Source organism: Vipera ursinii (assembly GCF_947247035.1).
Source record: "Vipera ursinii genome assembly, chromosome: 6".
Taxonomy (NCBI): domain Eukaryota; kingdom Metazoa; phylum Chordata; class Lepidosauria; order Squamata; family Viperidae; genus Vipera; species Vipera ursinii.
This window is the reverse complement of record NC_139515.1, coordinates 2,263,613-2,281,044: the sequence shown is the minus strand read 5'-3', so window position 1 is coordinate 2,281,044 and position 17,432 is coordinate 2,263,613. Positions and strand designations below refer to the sequence as shown.

At 44.3% G+C, this 17,432-nt stretch overlaps 1 protein-coding gene across 1 annotated transcript; it reads left to right on the top strand.

Annotated features, from left to right (window-relative positions):
• The first annotated feature begins 11,393 nt into the window (after positions 1-11,393).
• Positions 11,394-17,088, top strand: NTF3 (neurotrophin 3). The gene is made up of 2 exons (XM_083365913.1): positions 11,394-11,483; positions 16,197-17,088. Exon 2 carries the CDS (start codon positions 16,218-16,220, stop codon positions 16,977-16,979), a length of 762 nt encoding a protein of 253 aa, XP_083222039.1. The 5' UTR covers positions 11,394-11,483; positions 16,197-16,217; the 3' UTR covers positions 16,980-17,088.
• The last annotated feature ends 344 nt before the right edge of the window (positions 17,089-17,432 follow it).

Here is a 17,432-nt window from a genome sequence, read left to right as displayed (position 1 = left end):
GGAGTAATAGTTAGGTAGCCATTGGTAGAATAATCTTCCACAATTTGCCTAATCCTGGCGGCAGGAAGTCAGGATTTTCTGCTCCCAAATGAAAAATTGCACGTGTCACCTTTACGATATATTCTAGAAAGGGAAAGCCTTTGCTGAAGGATGATTAAACGAATAAGGACGAAAACCTCGTGGCAAAAACATCCCCGCCTTCGACACGGTTGCTCAGTCTGAACTTTTGAACGAAGCTTATGCACAAGTATGGGGCGGTGTTTGAATCAAACTCCCAGGATGAGTTTCAGGCCAAAGAGCCTTCAAGAGTGGAGACTGTGATTTTAGAAATGGAGAGACAGCAGATTTGTGCGGTACCGGTAACAGTTATATAACTGATAATAATGATATAGCATATCCAAGACAGATGAACTATTTGGGAAGGATATAGATCTGGGTATGTCTTCTAGACTCCATGAAAAACTCTCCGCGGGAGTTCGGATCTGTTCCTTTCTCAACTGGCTGTTATTGTAGGCTTAAAATAGGAAAAATTGGTTTGTGCTGCCTTCAGCTCCTGGAGGATAAGATAACATAAGATAACCTTAATTGTCATTTTTTTTTTACAGTGTGGGCACAATGACACACATCAAAAATGAAATTTAGTTGCCCGCTCTCAAAATGAAACACATGCGCGACACACACCTAACCATACTATATACTTTTTTATTTTATTTTATTTTAATTCCATTTATATCCCGCCCTTCTCCGAAGACTCAGGGCGGCTTACAAGCTTAGCAGTAGCCTTCATTCTATGTATATGCCTGCTTATTAGGGCTTTCACACACAGACCCCAAGCGGCATTATTACAAAGTCAGCTTAATTGCCCCCAACAATCTGGGTCCTCATTTTACCTACCTGGGAAGGATGGAAGGCTGAGTCAACCTTGAGCCTGGTGGGATGCGAACCTGCACTAATGGCAGGCAGCTGGTGTTACTTAAGGAGGCATTAGCCCACTGCTCCACAAGGCTCTTGGTACAAGATATGTATAGGCCCACGCCCCTATGTATACATAATAAATAAATATTAAATACTGTTTACCTTGAATATGTAACGGAAGGAGGAAGCTTGCGAGTTCACAAGGTTAATGCTGTATGGAATGAAACTATGGCTGAATCTGGATGTTCTGCTTCAGATACCATAAAGCCCCCTCCTCCCAGAAGGGAACCAGGAAAACAGGTCGTGAAGAGGGTGTGTAGCGTCCCAGATAATCTTACGGACCCTGCTCAAGCGACGCTTCTGTGCTATGTCCCGGATGGGAGGGAGGGAACTGCCAATGATCTTTTCGGCCGTCCTCACCACTCTCTGTGTATTATATGTATACAGAATACAGTTATGGGGGGGGGCAGTTAATATGTTAACGCCAGTGGTTCATAAAGGTTAAACAACTAACAAACGGTACATGAGGTAAAACGCTGACAGCGGAACACGAGGGAGTTTTGACAGCTGTCAAAACTCCGGACTCGCGCATGCGCACGAGTTGACAGCTCTCGGCTGTCAAAACAACACAAGCCGCCGCACGAGGATCCGAACTGTCAAACGAACCGCAAAGCTGATTGGAGGAGAAAAGAAGCGGGAAGAAGACCGGGTAGTGATTGGACTATTCGACCGGCACCAGGCTATAAATAGCCAAGTGTTCCTATTACTTGTTTGCTCTGTTCTAATAAACGTGTTAAGGTTACCAGCTGTCTGGAGTGGTCTGTCCAGCCACTTTACTGGCGACGAAGGTGGGATCCGCTTCACGAGCTGAAGTCACGGCAAGGAAGGCAGTTCCGGCCAACTGAGCTAGTCACTGGAAGTTTTAACTTCCACAGTGAAGCGGACCACCGAACCTTGACAGCATGGCTAATTTCGGACGAGTGAGAGAATTCGACACTCACCACCCCGAGCGATGGGAATCGCACCTGGGGCAGGTCGAGGGGTTTCTCCTCGTCAGCAAGATCACGGATGACAGAGCCAAAGCAGCAGCCCTTCTCTACATCAGCGGGCCACCCGTCTATGATGCTGCTGTCGGGCTATTCAGCCCCGTACCGATTACCGAGGTCCCATATGCTGAACTCATCGACCGGCTTAGCAAACACTACATGCCGGCTCGCTCGGAACTGTACTGGCGAGTACAGTTCGCCCAGCGAAGACAGCGGCCGGATGAAGCTGCGAACGACTTTATCGCAGGAGTCCGGCACGCCGCCCGAAGCTGCAACTTCCCTGATTTAGAAGAGCGGATCCGGGACCAGGTGGTCATCGGCCTGAGAGACGAACGCCTCAGAAAGAAACTCACGTCAAAACCTGAGATGACGCTTGCCCAGGTCTCACGGGAGATTTTGGCATACGAGGACAACCATAAGAAGTCCCTCAACCGAACAGTGACGGAACCCCAGAGCAGCGTCCACCAGGACGAAGCATCTTTCAGCGACGAAGAATCCATAGACTTGACCGACACTGATGCCATACAACGCCGTATGGAAAGAAGGCAAAACAGGCGCAGTGACACCAACGTCCGGCCCAAGCCAAGAAACTTCGCGCCAAGTGAACAACGCAACGCCTGTGCCAGTTGTGGGGGCAACCATGCCCGGGCCAATTGCCGGTTTAAGAGCGCTAAATGCCACAACTGTGGCAAGACGGGCCACATCAAACCCGTCTGCCGAAGCCGCCCCCGTGACAATCTGCATGAAGTTGAGGCTACCACCCCAGGTACGATCTCCTACCGAGCCAGTAAGGGTAAAATGCCAGAAGTGTTAATAGAGGCAATCGACAGGGTGCACAATTTGAGCCCTAAGGTAAAAATCAAAGCTAGGCTGCAAGGGGTCCCGTGTGATATGGAGGTGGATTCAGGCTCAGCTGTAACACTAATCTCATTTAAGACATTTAGGGAAGTCTGTCGGAACAGTAAAAAAATAATACCGTTAGAACCTCCTCAGGTTCAATTGGCAGACTACCAGAAAACTCCAATTCAGCTCAAGGGTAAAGCTAAGGTCTGGGTGGAGTACAAAAAATTCAAGGGACCCCTAGAAGTAATAGTCACCAGTGGGAACCGCACTAATCTGATAGGGTTAAATTGGTTTAACCCCTTAGGAATCGCCATTACTGGCGTTAACGCGGTACAAACGTCAAACCTCGAGGCCGTCTGCAGAAAGTATGCAGACGTATTTGACGGTTCTTTAGGCAAATATACAGGTCCGCCCATCAACCTTAACTTAAACCCCGCCATACAACCTGTCAAAATTAGGGCCAGGAGTTATGTATGGTGGCCTGGAATTGACAAAGACATAGAACAACACGTAGGGGGATGTTATGCTTGCCAACTAACGAGAGGTGAACCACCCCAGGCCCCAGTTCATAAATGGGAAACGACAAAAAATCCTTGGTCCCGCATCCACCTAGATTTTGCGGGACCGATACGAGGACAGAATTTCTTAATAATAGTTGACAGTTTTTCCAAATGGCTCGAAGTGATTCCCTTAAATAAAATTACATCATACTCCACTATTCAAGCACTTAGAAAAGTTTTCGCAACACATGGCCTGCCAGACGTCATAGTTTCTGATAATGGGCCACAATTCACTTCTCGTGAATTTCAGATGTTCGCTTCGAGGAACTGTATTAGGCTGGTGACGTCAGCGCCATTCCACCCATCGTCGAATGGGATGGCGGAAATAATGGTAAGGTCCACTAAAGAAGCACTTAATAAGTTCATAAAAGGAAACTGGCACCAGCGGCTTAGTCAATTTCTCCTAGCCCAACACACCACGCCGGGCACCACCACCGGAAAATCGCCTGCGGAGCTTCGATGGGGCAGGAGACTAATAACAAGATTAGACCGTCTGCACCCTGATAGAACATCTAACCACCAAGAACCCCCAACACTACTACCACGAACCTTCTCTCCAGGCCAAACCATCTGGGCACGAAATTACACCAGCAACCAAAAATGGATTGAGGGGGTTATAATAAAACAAACCGGCCCCGTCTCATACTTAATTCATTCAGACTCACAAGGCCAGTTACGCCGACACGTCGACCAACTACGTATCCGCAAGCCACAAATTACACCACCACCACCACAACAACCCCTTTTACCTCCCTTTATACCAAGTATTCCACCTGCCGAAGAGGCAGGGCCACATCAACCACAAGACGAACCAGAACCCAGAAATGAGGCTTCCCTACGACGATCCGGCCGATTACGAAAAGCACCCACATATTTGCAGGACTACGAATGGGAAGGAAGTAACAAACAAACTCATGGGGGTGGACACCAACCAGGGGATGGGTAAGGGGTGTATTATATGTATACAGAATACAGTTATGGGGGGGGGCAGTTAATATGTTAACGCCAGTGGTTCATAAAGGTTAAACAACTAACAAACGGTACATGAGGTAAAACGCTGACAGCGGAACACGAGGGAGTTTTGACAGCTGTCAAAACTCCGGACTCGCGCATGCGCACGAGTTGACAGCTCTCGGCTGTCAAAACAACACAAGCCGCCGCACGAGGATCCGAACTGTCAAACGAACCGCAAAGCTGATTGGAGGAGAAAAGAAGCGGGAAGAAGACCGGGTAGTGATTGGACTATTCGACCGGCACCAGACTATAAATAGCCAAGTGTTCCTATTACTTGTTTGCTCTGTTCTAATAAACGTGTTAAGGTTACCAGCTGTCTGGAGTGGTCTGTCCAGCCACTTTACTCTGCACCGCCTTCCTGTCTGAAGCAGGGATGCTTCCAAACCAGACTGTGGTGCTGGGATTCGATGATGGGAAAGATGGGATTTCAGTCTAATAAATACAGGGAGCGATCAAGTCTGAAGACACAATGAAAAGTTCTTCATTGCACAGCACATGCACAGACTTCACCGTAATTTTAGCTGGGAAACGGTGAGCCTCCTAGACCAAGCCAAGTTCAAAAAAGCTAGAGGGTTCCTGGAAAATCAGCCCTCAGACAAATCAATCATGAGCAGACACTTAGACATAACATCCACATACCATTCAAAAGAGAGTCCGGAAGCCACAAAGGAAGCCTCAAACCAGAAGACCTCCTCACCAGCAATCAATAACCAGATGAGCAGAGGTTAATACCAAGGTTAACATTAGACCAACAATCAAGAAGCAAACAATATCCCAATCAAGGAACTACCAACTCACGACAAACAAGCTAATGGTAAACAACAAACCCAGCTAAGGAATCGCCAAGACTTTTCCTACCAACACGAATGGGACAAAATGCTGGCATGTAGACAGAGAGCAAAACCCCTTTCCTCTAGCACTGATAATGTTGGTTAGTTTGATAATGAAACGTCTGCAGGAAAACAACCAAGCTTAAAGGCCATCAAGGACCTTGCATGCAAGTGCAACTGAGGTTTTGGTGGCCGACAAACACCCTGGTCCTAGGCACGCAGTGATAGGTCCCTTTGTTGCTAGAACAGTTCTGCTGATTTATTTATTTATTATTTATTTTAATTCCATTTATATCCCGCCCTTCTCCGAAGACTCAGGGCGGCTTACAAACTTAGCAGTAGCCTTCATTCTATGTATATGCCTGCTTATTAGGGCTTTCACACACACCCCCCCAAGCGGCATTATTACAAAGTCAGCTTAATTGCCCCCAACAATCTGGGTCCTCATTTTACCTACCTCGGAAGGATGGAAGGCTGAGTCAACCTTGAGCCTGGTGGGACTCGAACCTGCACTAATTGCAGGCAGCTGGTGTTACTTAAGGAGGCATTAGCCCACTGCTCCACCAAGCTAAAACTCAAATACTTTGGCCACCTAATGAGAAGGAAGGACTCACTGGAGAAGAGCCTCATGCTGGGAAAGGTGGAGGGCAAGAGAAGAAGGGAACGACGGAGAACGAGGTGGCTGGATGGAGTCACTGAAGCAGTAGGCGTGAGCTTAGATGGACTCCAGAAGATGGTAGAGGACAGGAAGGCCTGGAGGAATGTTGTCCATAGGGTCGCGATGGGTCGGACACGACTTCGCAGCTAACAACAACAACAACCACCAAGGCTCTTTTAATATCTTCGTAGAATAACAGTTGGAAGGGACCTTGGAGGTCTTCTAGTCCAGCAGAAGCAGGAGACTTCGTACCGTTTCAGACAAGTGACTGCCCAGCCTCTTCTTAAAAGCCTCCAGTGATGGAGCAGGCACAACTTCCGTTCCACCGGTTGATCGTCCTCACCCTTAGGAAATTTCTCCTTAGTGCTGGGATAATCTAGATCAGGGGGGTCTTCAAACATGGCCCTTTTATGACTTGTGGACTTCAACTCCCAGAATTCCTCAGCCAGGCACGCTGGCTGAGGAATTCTGGGAGTTGAAGTCCACAAGGCATAAAAGGGCCAAGTTTGAAGACCCCCCCCTGATCTAGATAATCTTTCCATTTCGCTGCTGTTGCTTTCCTTTTTCCTTAGTCTGAAATGAAGCACATCTTGCCGTTTCACTTGGAGAGTTCTGTGTGAGGGAAACGTCTTACATGTGTTGGTGTTTTTATTTTGCTTGAGTTGGAAAATTCAGGAGGTTAGACCAAAGAACGTCTGCTCTGCTCTTAAAGTTCACATCTGTGAATGGAAATTGCTCTCGGTAGGTCCCACGAAGAAGGAAACCGACACAGAAGATCCATTTCTTCACCAAGGTTCGCAGCGGTTAACGAGGAGAGCGATTTCTCTTCGCCCTGAAGTCCATGCCAAAAGATGCCGGTTTTAATGGAGTTGCCTCTCTCCAAAAGTTTTATTTATGACCGAAGAAAGCAATGGAAGGAATGCTGATTCAATTGCCAATGACACAAAATTGGATGGGCGAGCTAAACGCTCTGGATAATAGAAATAAGATTATCTTAATAGTTTATAGGAATGGGCTGACAAGAAGAAGATTCAAATTTAATAGAGAAATGCAGAGTTCTTCCATTTTAGAAGCCGAAAAGAAATGTACAGGCATCGTTTGGTAATATTTACGGGAAAGGAACCTTGGTTTGTTGCAAAAGTGGACTGAAATGTAGCTACCAAAAAACAAAACAAAGCAGAAATTTCCAATTTAGGCGTAGTTTCACTTTATTTGGTGTTGCTTAAGCTATCTGCTCAGTTCTGGGCACCGCAGCTTAAAGAAACAGACAAGCTGGAAGAGAATTGGAGAAAACCACCAAGAGGATCAAGATAGTGATTTATATGAAGGGCTTGGTGTGGGGCTAGGCTTGGGAAAGGACGAACGATGGAAGAGGTTCTTCAAATTCCTGGGGGGCAAAAAATTAAACATATGGAAGAAGGCAAAGACCTATTTTTTTTTCTTTTTTCAGGGCGGACACAGAATTGTGGGTTGAAGTCACGCAAAAGCAGAAATGCTGACTGCATATTAGGGGGAAAAAAGTTACCAGCAAGACAGCCAAAGCTGTCAAAGGAGATGAGGGGACCCATTCGTTCGGGCACTTCTGCAAGAATGAGATGTTTTGGCAACACCGCCTAAGCTAGTCCATGTTCTCTTGTTGCCAATAAAGGAGAATATTTGTAGGTCAGGATTGAAACGAGAGCTCCTCGGGGCTCCCTGAGCTTGGTGGCTTCCTTGCAGATGTTTGATTACCTGAACTAGGTAATATAATAACAGAATAACAGAGTGGAGCCTTTTTGGAAATGCTGAAAGGACCGTGGTATAGATTGGAGATAGATGAACAGCCCCCTTCTTAACAGAAGGGGAGGGATAGGACACCATGCACCTCCAATCTCCAACATGGTCCTTTTCAGCAGCTCCAAGAAGGCTCCACACCCATTTCCACACCTACTCAGGTGACCCTGAGGACACAGGTAAGCCTCCAAGTGGCCTCAACGACTCTCTAAAAGAAGGCAAATGACCAGCTCTCTGCAAGGAGTATTGTTGTGATTCAGGGTCAGCCTGTGGGTTCGGCAGTTGGGTCGGACGACTCAGAGGAGGAGGAGGGGGGTGTTGAAGACCTTGCTGAGGGGGTTGAAGATCTTGCTGATGAGAGCCCTCAGCCAGGCCCCTCCCACTTGGTCACCATGGAGACCCAGCTGTGTGAGCCTGACAGCGTGGATGAAGATGACCCACAGCTGGCCCTGTTCAAGGACGCCCGATGCAGGAGGCAGTCAATTAGGAGTAAACAGAGGAAGGCAATGGGGCTTCTCGGAAGGAGGCAGAGAGAAGCCACGCCCTGAACTCTATATAAGGGGAATGTGTGGGGAGGGCTGGTTTGCTGAAGGCAACCGCTTGGATAGTTCATGTTTCTTAAAGCTCCTGTTTCTTGATTTGTCTTGTTCCGTTTGTTTTTGTTGCAATAAATTTGGCAGGCGTAATTCCAGCCTCTTGCCTTCTTTCTAAAAGGGGTTGTCCCTGCCTTTTCTGCAGGGCCGGTAGCAGGCTGGTACAGAACAAGTATAAATCCTTCCATTCCCCCCACCATCCGGTCAGAGCTGAAGAAGCTTCTTGGAGGAGAAGCGAAAGGTCTTCAAAGAAAAACGAGAAAAGTCCAGTTGCCTCGTGGAAAAAAAAACAAAACACCTTTTGGGACCTGAGATAAAGGTTCACAATAAAGATGGAGAAAGACGAGGATCGACCTGATTAGGCATCGAGATTTTCTAAGCAAGGATCAACAAAGAGAGGATGTGAACACCACTCTCCTGTGAATTTCAGTGTAATGGCAAGAAGGGTTGTACCAGAAGAGTTCCAATGTAGATTTTTGTGTGTTTTTTTTAAAGATATTTTTCAGGAGCCTTTGTTTAAGGCACTGAGGATCTCTTTGAACTCGCCAAGCTGGGGCTTGTCAGGCTAACCTGACAATCACCCCACCCACAGATTGACAGGAGCCAAATAACTCATCACCAAAGGTGGGCAGTATTCAAGGAATGAGTGACAAATACCTTTTTGACGGCAAGGCACAGAGGGGGCCATGTCTGGGCAGCTGCAAACATTCTTGGAGAATGCCGGTTTTCTTGATCCTTTGCACCCCAGCTTCAGAGTCAGGTTTGCATAAAATCAGGGCTCCATGTTCTACGCGATCCTTTCTAGGAGAAGAGATCCCTGCCGACTTTGCTGATAGCACCTGGTGTAAGGGTGCTCCTGGATCCTGGGTCATTGTCAGTCCAGGTAATCTAGTTGATATAACTTCCATGATACAATAATAATAACAACAGCAGCAGCAGAAGCAGCAGTAGCAGTAATAGAGTTGGAAGGGACCTTGGAGGTCATCTAGTCCAACCCCCTGCTCAGGCAGGAAACCCTATACCATTTCAGACAAAGGGCTGTCCAGTCTCTTCTTAAAATGAGGACCCAGATTGTTGGGGGCAATTAAGCTGACTTTGTAATAATGCCGCTTGGGGTGTGTGTGAAAGCCCTAATAAGCAGGCATATACATAGAATGAAGGCTACTGCTAAGCTTGTAAGCCGCCCTGAGTCTTCGGAGAAGGGCGGGATATAAATGGAATTAAAATAAAAAAAATAAAAAATAAAAACTTCCAGTGTTGGGGCATTTACCGCTTCTGGAGGCAGGTTGTTCCACTGATTAATTGTTCTGTCAGGAAATTTCTCCTTAATTCCAGGTTGCTTCTCTCCTTGATCAGTTTCCATCCATTGCTTCTTGTCCTGCCTTCAAATGCTTTGGAGAATAGCTTGACTCCCTCTTCTTTGGGGCAGCCCCTCAAATACTGGAAGACTGCCATCATGTCACCACTGGTCCTTCTCTTCATTAAACTAGGCACACCCAATTCCAGCAACCATTCCTTATATGTTTTAGCCTCCAGTACCCCAATCATCTTTGTTGCCCTTCTCTTCATCCTTTCTAGAGTCTCAACATATTTTTTACATCGTGGTGACCAAAACTGGATGCTGTATTCTAAGTGTGTCCTCACCAAGGCCTTGTAAAGAGGTGTTAACTCTTCACGTGATCTTGATTCTATCCCTCTGTTCATGCAGCCTAGCACTATGTTGGCTTTTTTGCCAGCTGCAGCACAAGGCTGGCTCCTATTGAAGTGATTGTCCCTGGAAAGTGCTTGTCTGGGTATCACAGTTCAGGCATTGTCATCAATGGCTATGATGATCTTCTCCTTCATGCTGAGTCTGGAACTTGACTAGACAGATAAAGATTAATTAACTAATCTAATTGGTTAGGAAGTATTGTCCCTCCCACAATTTTATAGGGAGAGAGGAATTAGTCTTGAATCACTAAGACTTAGGCCAAGGGGCAACCACCCAGCTTCTCCAGCAGAGAACATCTAGAAGAAGTCCGTGAAATGTTTTAAGTGTTTCCCCATTTTACCAATCACTGTAGTTTTTAGTTAGTTAGTAAGTTAGTAACATGGTTGTTAAGTGAATCTGGCTTCCCCATTGACCTTGCTTGTCAGAAATTTGTTAAAGGGGATCACATGACCCCAGGACACTGCAACCATCATAAATATGAACCAGTTGTCAAGCATCCAAATGTTGATCCCATGACCGTGGGGATGCTGCAATGGTTGTAGGTGTGATGACTCCCCTGGATACTTCCCCAGATACCTCTCCAGAGGACCAGCTTGGGAGGATGAACCATGTCTGGAGAAGAGTTGGCCAATGGCTCTGAGCAGCCAATTGAGAGGGATTTGGCTGAAGCACAGCTGCAACAGGACAGCCCCAAGGTTTCAGGTGGGGAAAGCACCCAGCTGCAGCCAGTCAGTGATGAGGAAGAGGAACTGCCTGCTGCACCTCATCCAAGAACTCGCAGGGCAGAGAAAAGGCAGGAGCAGAGAAGGTCAGCCAGATTACTCATAAGGAGGCAGCCTCGCCCGTCTTGATGGGCTGCACCAGAAGCTGGCTATTTAGCACAGCAGTCAGATGGAGGCAATGTTGGGAACAATGTGTTCATTTCACAGTTGTGTTTTTCCTGGTTGTGATTCCTGCCTTGCTTTGGATTGACACCTTGACTTGAATTGTGCCTTGTGAATTCTGGACTTTTCTTTCCCTGTGAGCCCTCTTGTATTGTGGATTTAATTTTGCCTGGTGGGTTTATGTCATTTGGGAATCTTTCAAGTACCTTGTGGACTCATTGGCCATTGCTCTGCGGACTAGCATCGGTCTGCTTTGAGTTGGACTTAACTGGGACAGCTTTGGGGTTTTGGTGAAGGGAATTGCTTCGGAATATTAATAAAACCCACTAAGCCACCATTATGTGTGCGTGCGAGTGAGCGGGACAGTACAGCAACTGAAAAACAATCACCATCCATTCTTTCAGTGGCGATATAACTTCAGACATTGACTAAACAAATGCCTGTAAATTGAGGATACCTGTAGCTAGTCCAGCAACTTCACAGTGTCCTCTTTCTATCCCTGGAAATCAGACACACCAAACCACGATTGCCCTTTGGGTGATGCTCTTTCTTCTTCTTTAATTTAAAAGGTGAAGCCAAGACCAGGAAACTTCCATCCTCCTTGCAAGGTGGTGCTGTGGAAAGCAACTCAAAGTTCTGGAAGTTTGTAGAAAGAGGTGAGGAGCCCTCCTGTTTGGGATGGGACGTGGGGCGGGGCAGGAAAACAGAACCAGAAGCCCAAGGAGTTAACGAGGAGAGAAAAGGCCAACAGGAAAAGGGATGAGAACTGATTTTGGAAGCTAAGTGACGATGGCGTTTGAGGTTATTTAGAAGGGAACTGAGATGGTACAAAAATTCAATTTCCAGTCATTTATTTCAGACTGAGTATATATTTTGGCAAGGAATAAGCTTGGAACCAAGTCCTGGTAAAAGGTAAAGTTTTCCCGTCTGGTTGTGTCCGACTCTGCTGGGTGGGGGTGCTGGCGCTCATCTCTGTTTCCTAGCCAAGGGAGCCAGCGTTGTCTGAAGACACTTCTGTGGTCGTGCGGCCAGCAGGGCTGTACACCAAAGTGCACAGAACGCTGTTACCTTCCCACTGAAGTGGTACCTATTTGTCTACTTGCATTTGCATGCTTTTGAACTGCTAGCTGGGCGGGAGCGGGAGCAAGGAACAGGAGCTCACCCCTTCACGGGGTGCTGGGGTCTTGAGCTGCTGACCTTCCGGTCAACAAGCTATTCATTCTCTTTGCATTTATCTCCTCCCGGACAAACTAAAAGAGCCTCGGTGGAGCAGTGGGCTAACGCCTCTTTAAGTAACACCAGCTGCCTGCAATTAGTGCAGGTTCGAGTCCCACCAGGCTCAAGGTTGACTCAGCCTTCCATCCTTCCCAGGTAGGTAAAATGAGGACCCAGATTGTTGGGGGCAATTAAGCTGACTTTGTAATAATGCCGCTTGGGCCCCCCCGAAAGCCCTAATAAGCAGGCATGTACATAGAATGAAGGCTATTGCTAAGCACATTGTGCTTTAGATTGCAAGCCGCCCTGAGTCTTCGGAGAAGGGCGGGATATAAATGGGATTTGAAAAAAAAGATTGTGTGTTTATGTGCAAGTTTTTCTCTCTGAACACCCACTGTGCCGCATCCACCTGGGGACAAAAACGAAGAGCGAGGAAAAAAAAATGTCTTTAGAAGGGAATATTTACAATAAAAACACAAACAGCATCGTTAATGGGCCAAGAGTTTTGCAAACAAACAAACAAGCAAGCGAGCGGTTGGAGCAGAATACGGAACGCGTTAAATTTTCCATGAATCCGCGATCTTCAAAATGTTCTGGTTCCCATCAGGAGAACGATTTCATCTGTGGAAAATGCTGCGGTCACGAGGGCTTTTCGTCTTAGGCATGTTAATCCGTGTGAAACGCTAATTATCTCACTTAAAAGAAAGTGTCAGAACCAAGCACTGCTACTAGCTAGCCTCTTGCGTTCACCACGCTTGTGGAGGGCAAAAAGGATGGCAGGAGGGGGAACGCAAACCAGGAATTGGGTGATGTGGCAGGAATGTTGCTGCACTAGACGGCCAACGGGGGAGTGGAGGGCTGAACTCTTTCCCGTGGGAAAAAAAAGAAGAAGAAGAAAATTCTGCATTTTCTGGACAAAACACGCAGTCTTCATGCTAGGAGTCCTTCATAGGAAGGAACATTCAATTTCCCTGCCTGGGGTTGAACTAATATAGTTGAGGATTGACAGCACGAACTAATCCAAAACTAGACTCAAAATTTACCACTCTGTAGATCTGTCCATTGGATTTGATAACCGCTTATGTGAACGGCTAGAAATAGTCTTAACAGCAAAACTGTTCATCAGAGGACCAACCACTAGAATTGTTTTGGTTACACAACTAATTCCGGTCATCAGGCAGTTCTATTTTTAACCACTTTGTGAAAACTGGGTTGCTATTTACAAACAAGTTACTCTAGTTTGATTACTATTACTACTTTAAGCCGAGCGACATACTGTTAAAATACTCCTGGCAGTTTCCCCTCCCCCCCTCTGGCACATTTTTATTCTTCTAGAACACTAAAATATTTTATGACAAATAAAGTATATTTTTTGAAAATGTCACTTATTTGTAAAAATAAAAATAAAAACCTAGTCTAGACAAAATATAGAGTGGGGTTTGGTGTTTTTTTTTTAAACCGTAAAAGGCAATCTGTGCAGTGATAGAAATTGGCTTCTTCTCTTACTGTTATGTTGGGATGGCATTATGCAAAACTAAATTTTTTTTACCTTCCAAATCTAGCTGATGTTTTATTCTGTGATGTATACTTGGAGTGGGTGGGAGGGATCCATTCATTCAGACCAAGAATTGTGCACTTCTGCAAGAATGAGATCTTGGCAATATTGCCTAAACCAGGGCTAGGCAAACTTGGCTCTTTTATGACTCGTGGACTTCAATTCCCAGAATTCCTGAACCAGCATGGCCTCCATGGTCCCTTCCAGCTCTGTTCTGTTCTGTTCTGTTCTATTCCTTAATCTGTTCTGTTCTATTCCTTTTTCTGTTCTATTCTGTTCTGTTCTGTTCCTTATTCTGTTCCTATTTTATTCCTATTCCTATTCCTATTCCTATTCCTATCCTATTCCTATCCTATTCTATTCTACTCTACTCTACTCTACTCTACTCTACTCTACTCTACTCTACTCTACTCTACTCTACTCTACTCTACTCTACTCTACTCTACTCTGTTCTGTTCCAATTCTATTCCCATTCCTATTCTGTTCTATTCCGTTCTTATTCTATTCTTATTCTATTCTGTTTTGTTCTGTTCTGTTGTTCTATTCCTTATTCTATTCTGTTCTATTCCTTATTCTATTCTGTTCTGTTCTATTCCTTATTCTGTTCTGTTCTATTCCTTGTTCTATTCTATTCTGTTCTGTTCTATTCCTTATTCTATTCTGTTGTATTCCTTATTCTATTCTATTCTGTTCTGTTCTATTCCTTATTCTATTCTGTTGTATTCCTTATTCTATTCTATTCTGTTCTGTTCTATTCCTTATTCTATTCTGTTGTATTCCTTATTCTATTCTATTCTGTTCTGTTCTATTCCTTATTCTATTCTGTCTGTTCTGTTCTATTCCTTATTCTATTCTGTTGTATTCCTTATTCTGTTCTGTTCTATTCTGTTCTATTCCTTATTCTATTCTGTTGTATTCCTTATTCTATTCTATTCTGTTCTGTTCTATTCCTTATTCTATTCTGTTCTATTCCTTATTCTGTTCTATTCTGTTCTGTTCTATTCCTTATTCTATTCTGTTGTATTCCTTATTCTATTCTATTCTGTTCTGTTCTATTCCTTATTCTATTCTGTTGTATTCCTTATTCTGTTCTGTTCTATTCTGTTCTATTCCTTATTCTATTCTGTTGTATTCCTTATTCTATTCTGTTCTGTTCTATTCCTTATTCTATTCTGTTTTATTCCTTATTCTATTCTATTCTGTTCTGTTCTATTCCTTATTCTATTCTGTTCTGTTCTATTCTGTTCTATTCCTTATTCTATTCTGTTGTATTCCTTATTCTGTTCTGTTCTATTCCTTATTCTATTCTGTTCTATTCCTTATTCTGTTCTATTCTGTTCTGTTCTATTCCTTATTCTATTCTGTTGTATTCCTTATTCTATTCTATTCTGTTCTATTCTATTCCTTATTCTATTTTGTTGTATTCCTTATTCTGTTCTGTTCTATTCTGTTCTATTCCTTATTCTATTCTGTTGTATTCCTTATTCTATTCTATTCTGTTCTGTTCTATTCCTTATTCTATTCTGTTTTATTCCTTATTCTATTCTATTCTGTTCTGTTCTATTCCTTATTCTATTCTGTTCTATTCCTTATTCTGTTCTGTTCTATTCCTTATTCTATTCTGTTCTATTCCTTATTCTATTCTATTCTGTTCTGTTCTATTCCTTATTCTATTCTGTTGTATTCCTTATTCTGTTCTGTTCTATTCTGTTCTATTCCTTATTCTATTCTGTTGTATTCCTTATTCTATTCTGTTCTGTTCTATTCCTTATTCTATTCTGTTTTATTCCTTATTCTATTCTATTCTGTTCTGTTCTATTCCTTATTCTATTCTGTTCTGTTCTATTCTGTTCTATTCCTTATTCTATTCTGTTGTATTCCTTATTCTGTTCTGTTCTATTCCTTATTCTATTCTGTTCTATTCCTTATTCTGTTCTATTCTGTTCTGTTCTATTCCTTATTCTATTCTGTTGTATTCCTTATTCTATTCTATTCTGTTCTATTCTATTCCTTATTCTATTCTGTTGTATTCCTTATTCTGTTCTGTTCTATTCTGTTCTATTCCTTATTCTATTCTGTTGTATTCCTTATTCTATTCTATTCTGTTCTGTTCCATTCCTTATTCTATTCTGTTTTATTCCTTATTCTATTCTATTCTGTTCTGTTCTATTCCTTATTCTATTCTGTTCTATTCCTTATTCTGTTCTGTTCTATTCTGTTCTATTCCTTATTCTATTCTGTTCTATTCCTTATTCTGTTCTGTTCTATTCCTTATTCTATTCTGTTCTATTCCTTATTCTGTTCTATTCTGTTCTGTTCTATTCCTTATTCTATTCTGTTGTATTCCTTATTCTGTTCTGTTCTGTTCTATTCCTTATTCCATTCCATTCCATTCCATTCCAGGACGTTATTAGGCTTGAATGTTGGGTGAACTCCACTGTGAAAAGAGTTAAACAAGTTTCTCATGACTATACGAATACCTTCCTGTGTGCCTTCGGGTTTCTCTTCTGAGAAGCAACGTTTTTAAAATGTTTAGAGACACTGGGTGGACTCCAAGTGTAAGTTCATGTGATTAAGTTGCCTCTCCATTCTTTTTCAGACCTTATATGTGAACAAGGTGATGTCCATCTTCTTCTCTGTCACCTTTCTGGCTTTTCTCTGTGGCATCCAATCTACCAGCATGGATCAAGGGAGCTTATCAGAAGATTCCATGAATTCTTTCCTTAGGACACTGATTCAAGCTGGGATTTGGAAAAACAAGGTCCCCAAGCAGACGGCCAGAACCAAGGACGGCGTGCCAACCACAGGGAGAGAAACCGAGGCTGAAGCAGAGGTGACTACAAGCCAAGATATCCGGTTGGGTTTCCGGCCTGTCGTTTCGGTGGAGGCGGAATTACTGAGGCAGCAGAGACGCTTCAGTTCTCCTCGGGTCCTCCTCAGTGAAAATACCCCCCTGGAGCCCCCTCCTTTGTATCTGACGGAGGAGCCCATGGTGCTGAACCGAACGTCTCGCCGGAAGAGGCATACAGAAGGGAAGACCCACCGTGGGGAATACTCTGTGTGTGACAGCGAGAGCCGATGGGTCACGGACAAAACGTCTGCGGTTGACATCCGAGGACACCAGGTGACTGTCCTAGGAGAAATCCGAATGGGCCCATCTCCGGTCAAACAATATTTTTACGAAACCAGGTGCAAGCAAGCCAAACCTGCCCGGAGTGGTTGTCGTGGCATTGACGACAAGCACTGGAATTCCCAGTGCAAAACCTCGCAAACATTTGTCCGTGCATTGACTTCGGAAAACAATAAACTTGTCGCCTGGCGATGGATCAGAATAGACACTTCTTGCGTCTGCGCCTTGTCCAGGAAAATTGGGCGAACATAGGTGCGTTTCTCTCGGCCGTATAAGTTATTATGACTAAATTATACGATATGCATGTAGCATATAAAGGTTTCTATTGTTTATATATTATACGTGGTCCTTATTTATTAAAGTCCAGCCAACTATTCTCTCTCTCTCTCTTGTGATAAAGAACAGTAAAGAATGGATGTATAACAGTGGCAGACATCATTTCTCATTTCTGTTTGTGATTGCAGCTCCTCGCAACTTTCCATAAACTGCTTTAAAAAAAACCACAACCTTTAGGGAATATCGGTATTTTTCCCCCCCTCGGGATTTTCAGCGTAGTGAGCAATAAAGCGAAAAAGATTAAAAGGTGATCATGATGATGATAATATCCATTCAGTCATGTCTGCTGTTTCTGTGGCGATCCAACTTTGCACTCAAGTGGTGGGATTCAAATACTTGAACATCCGGTTCTCTGCGTGGATGCAGGCC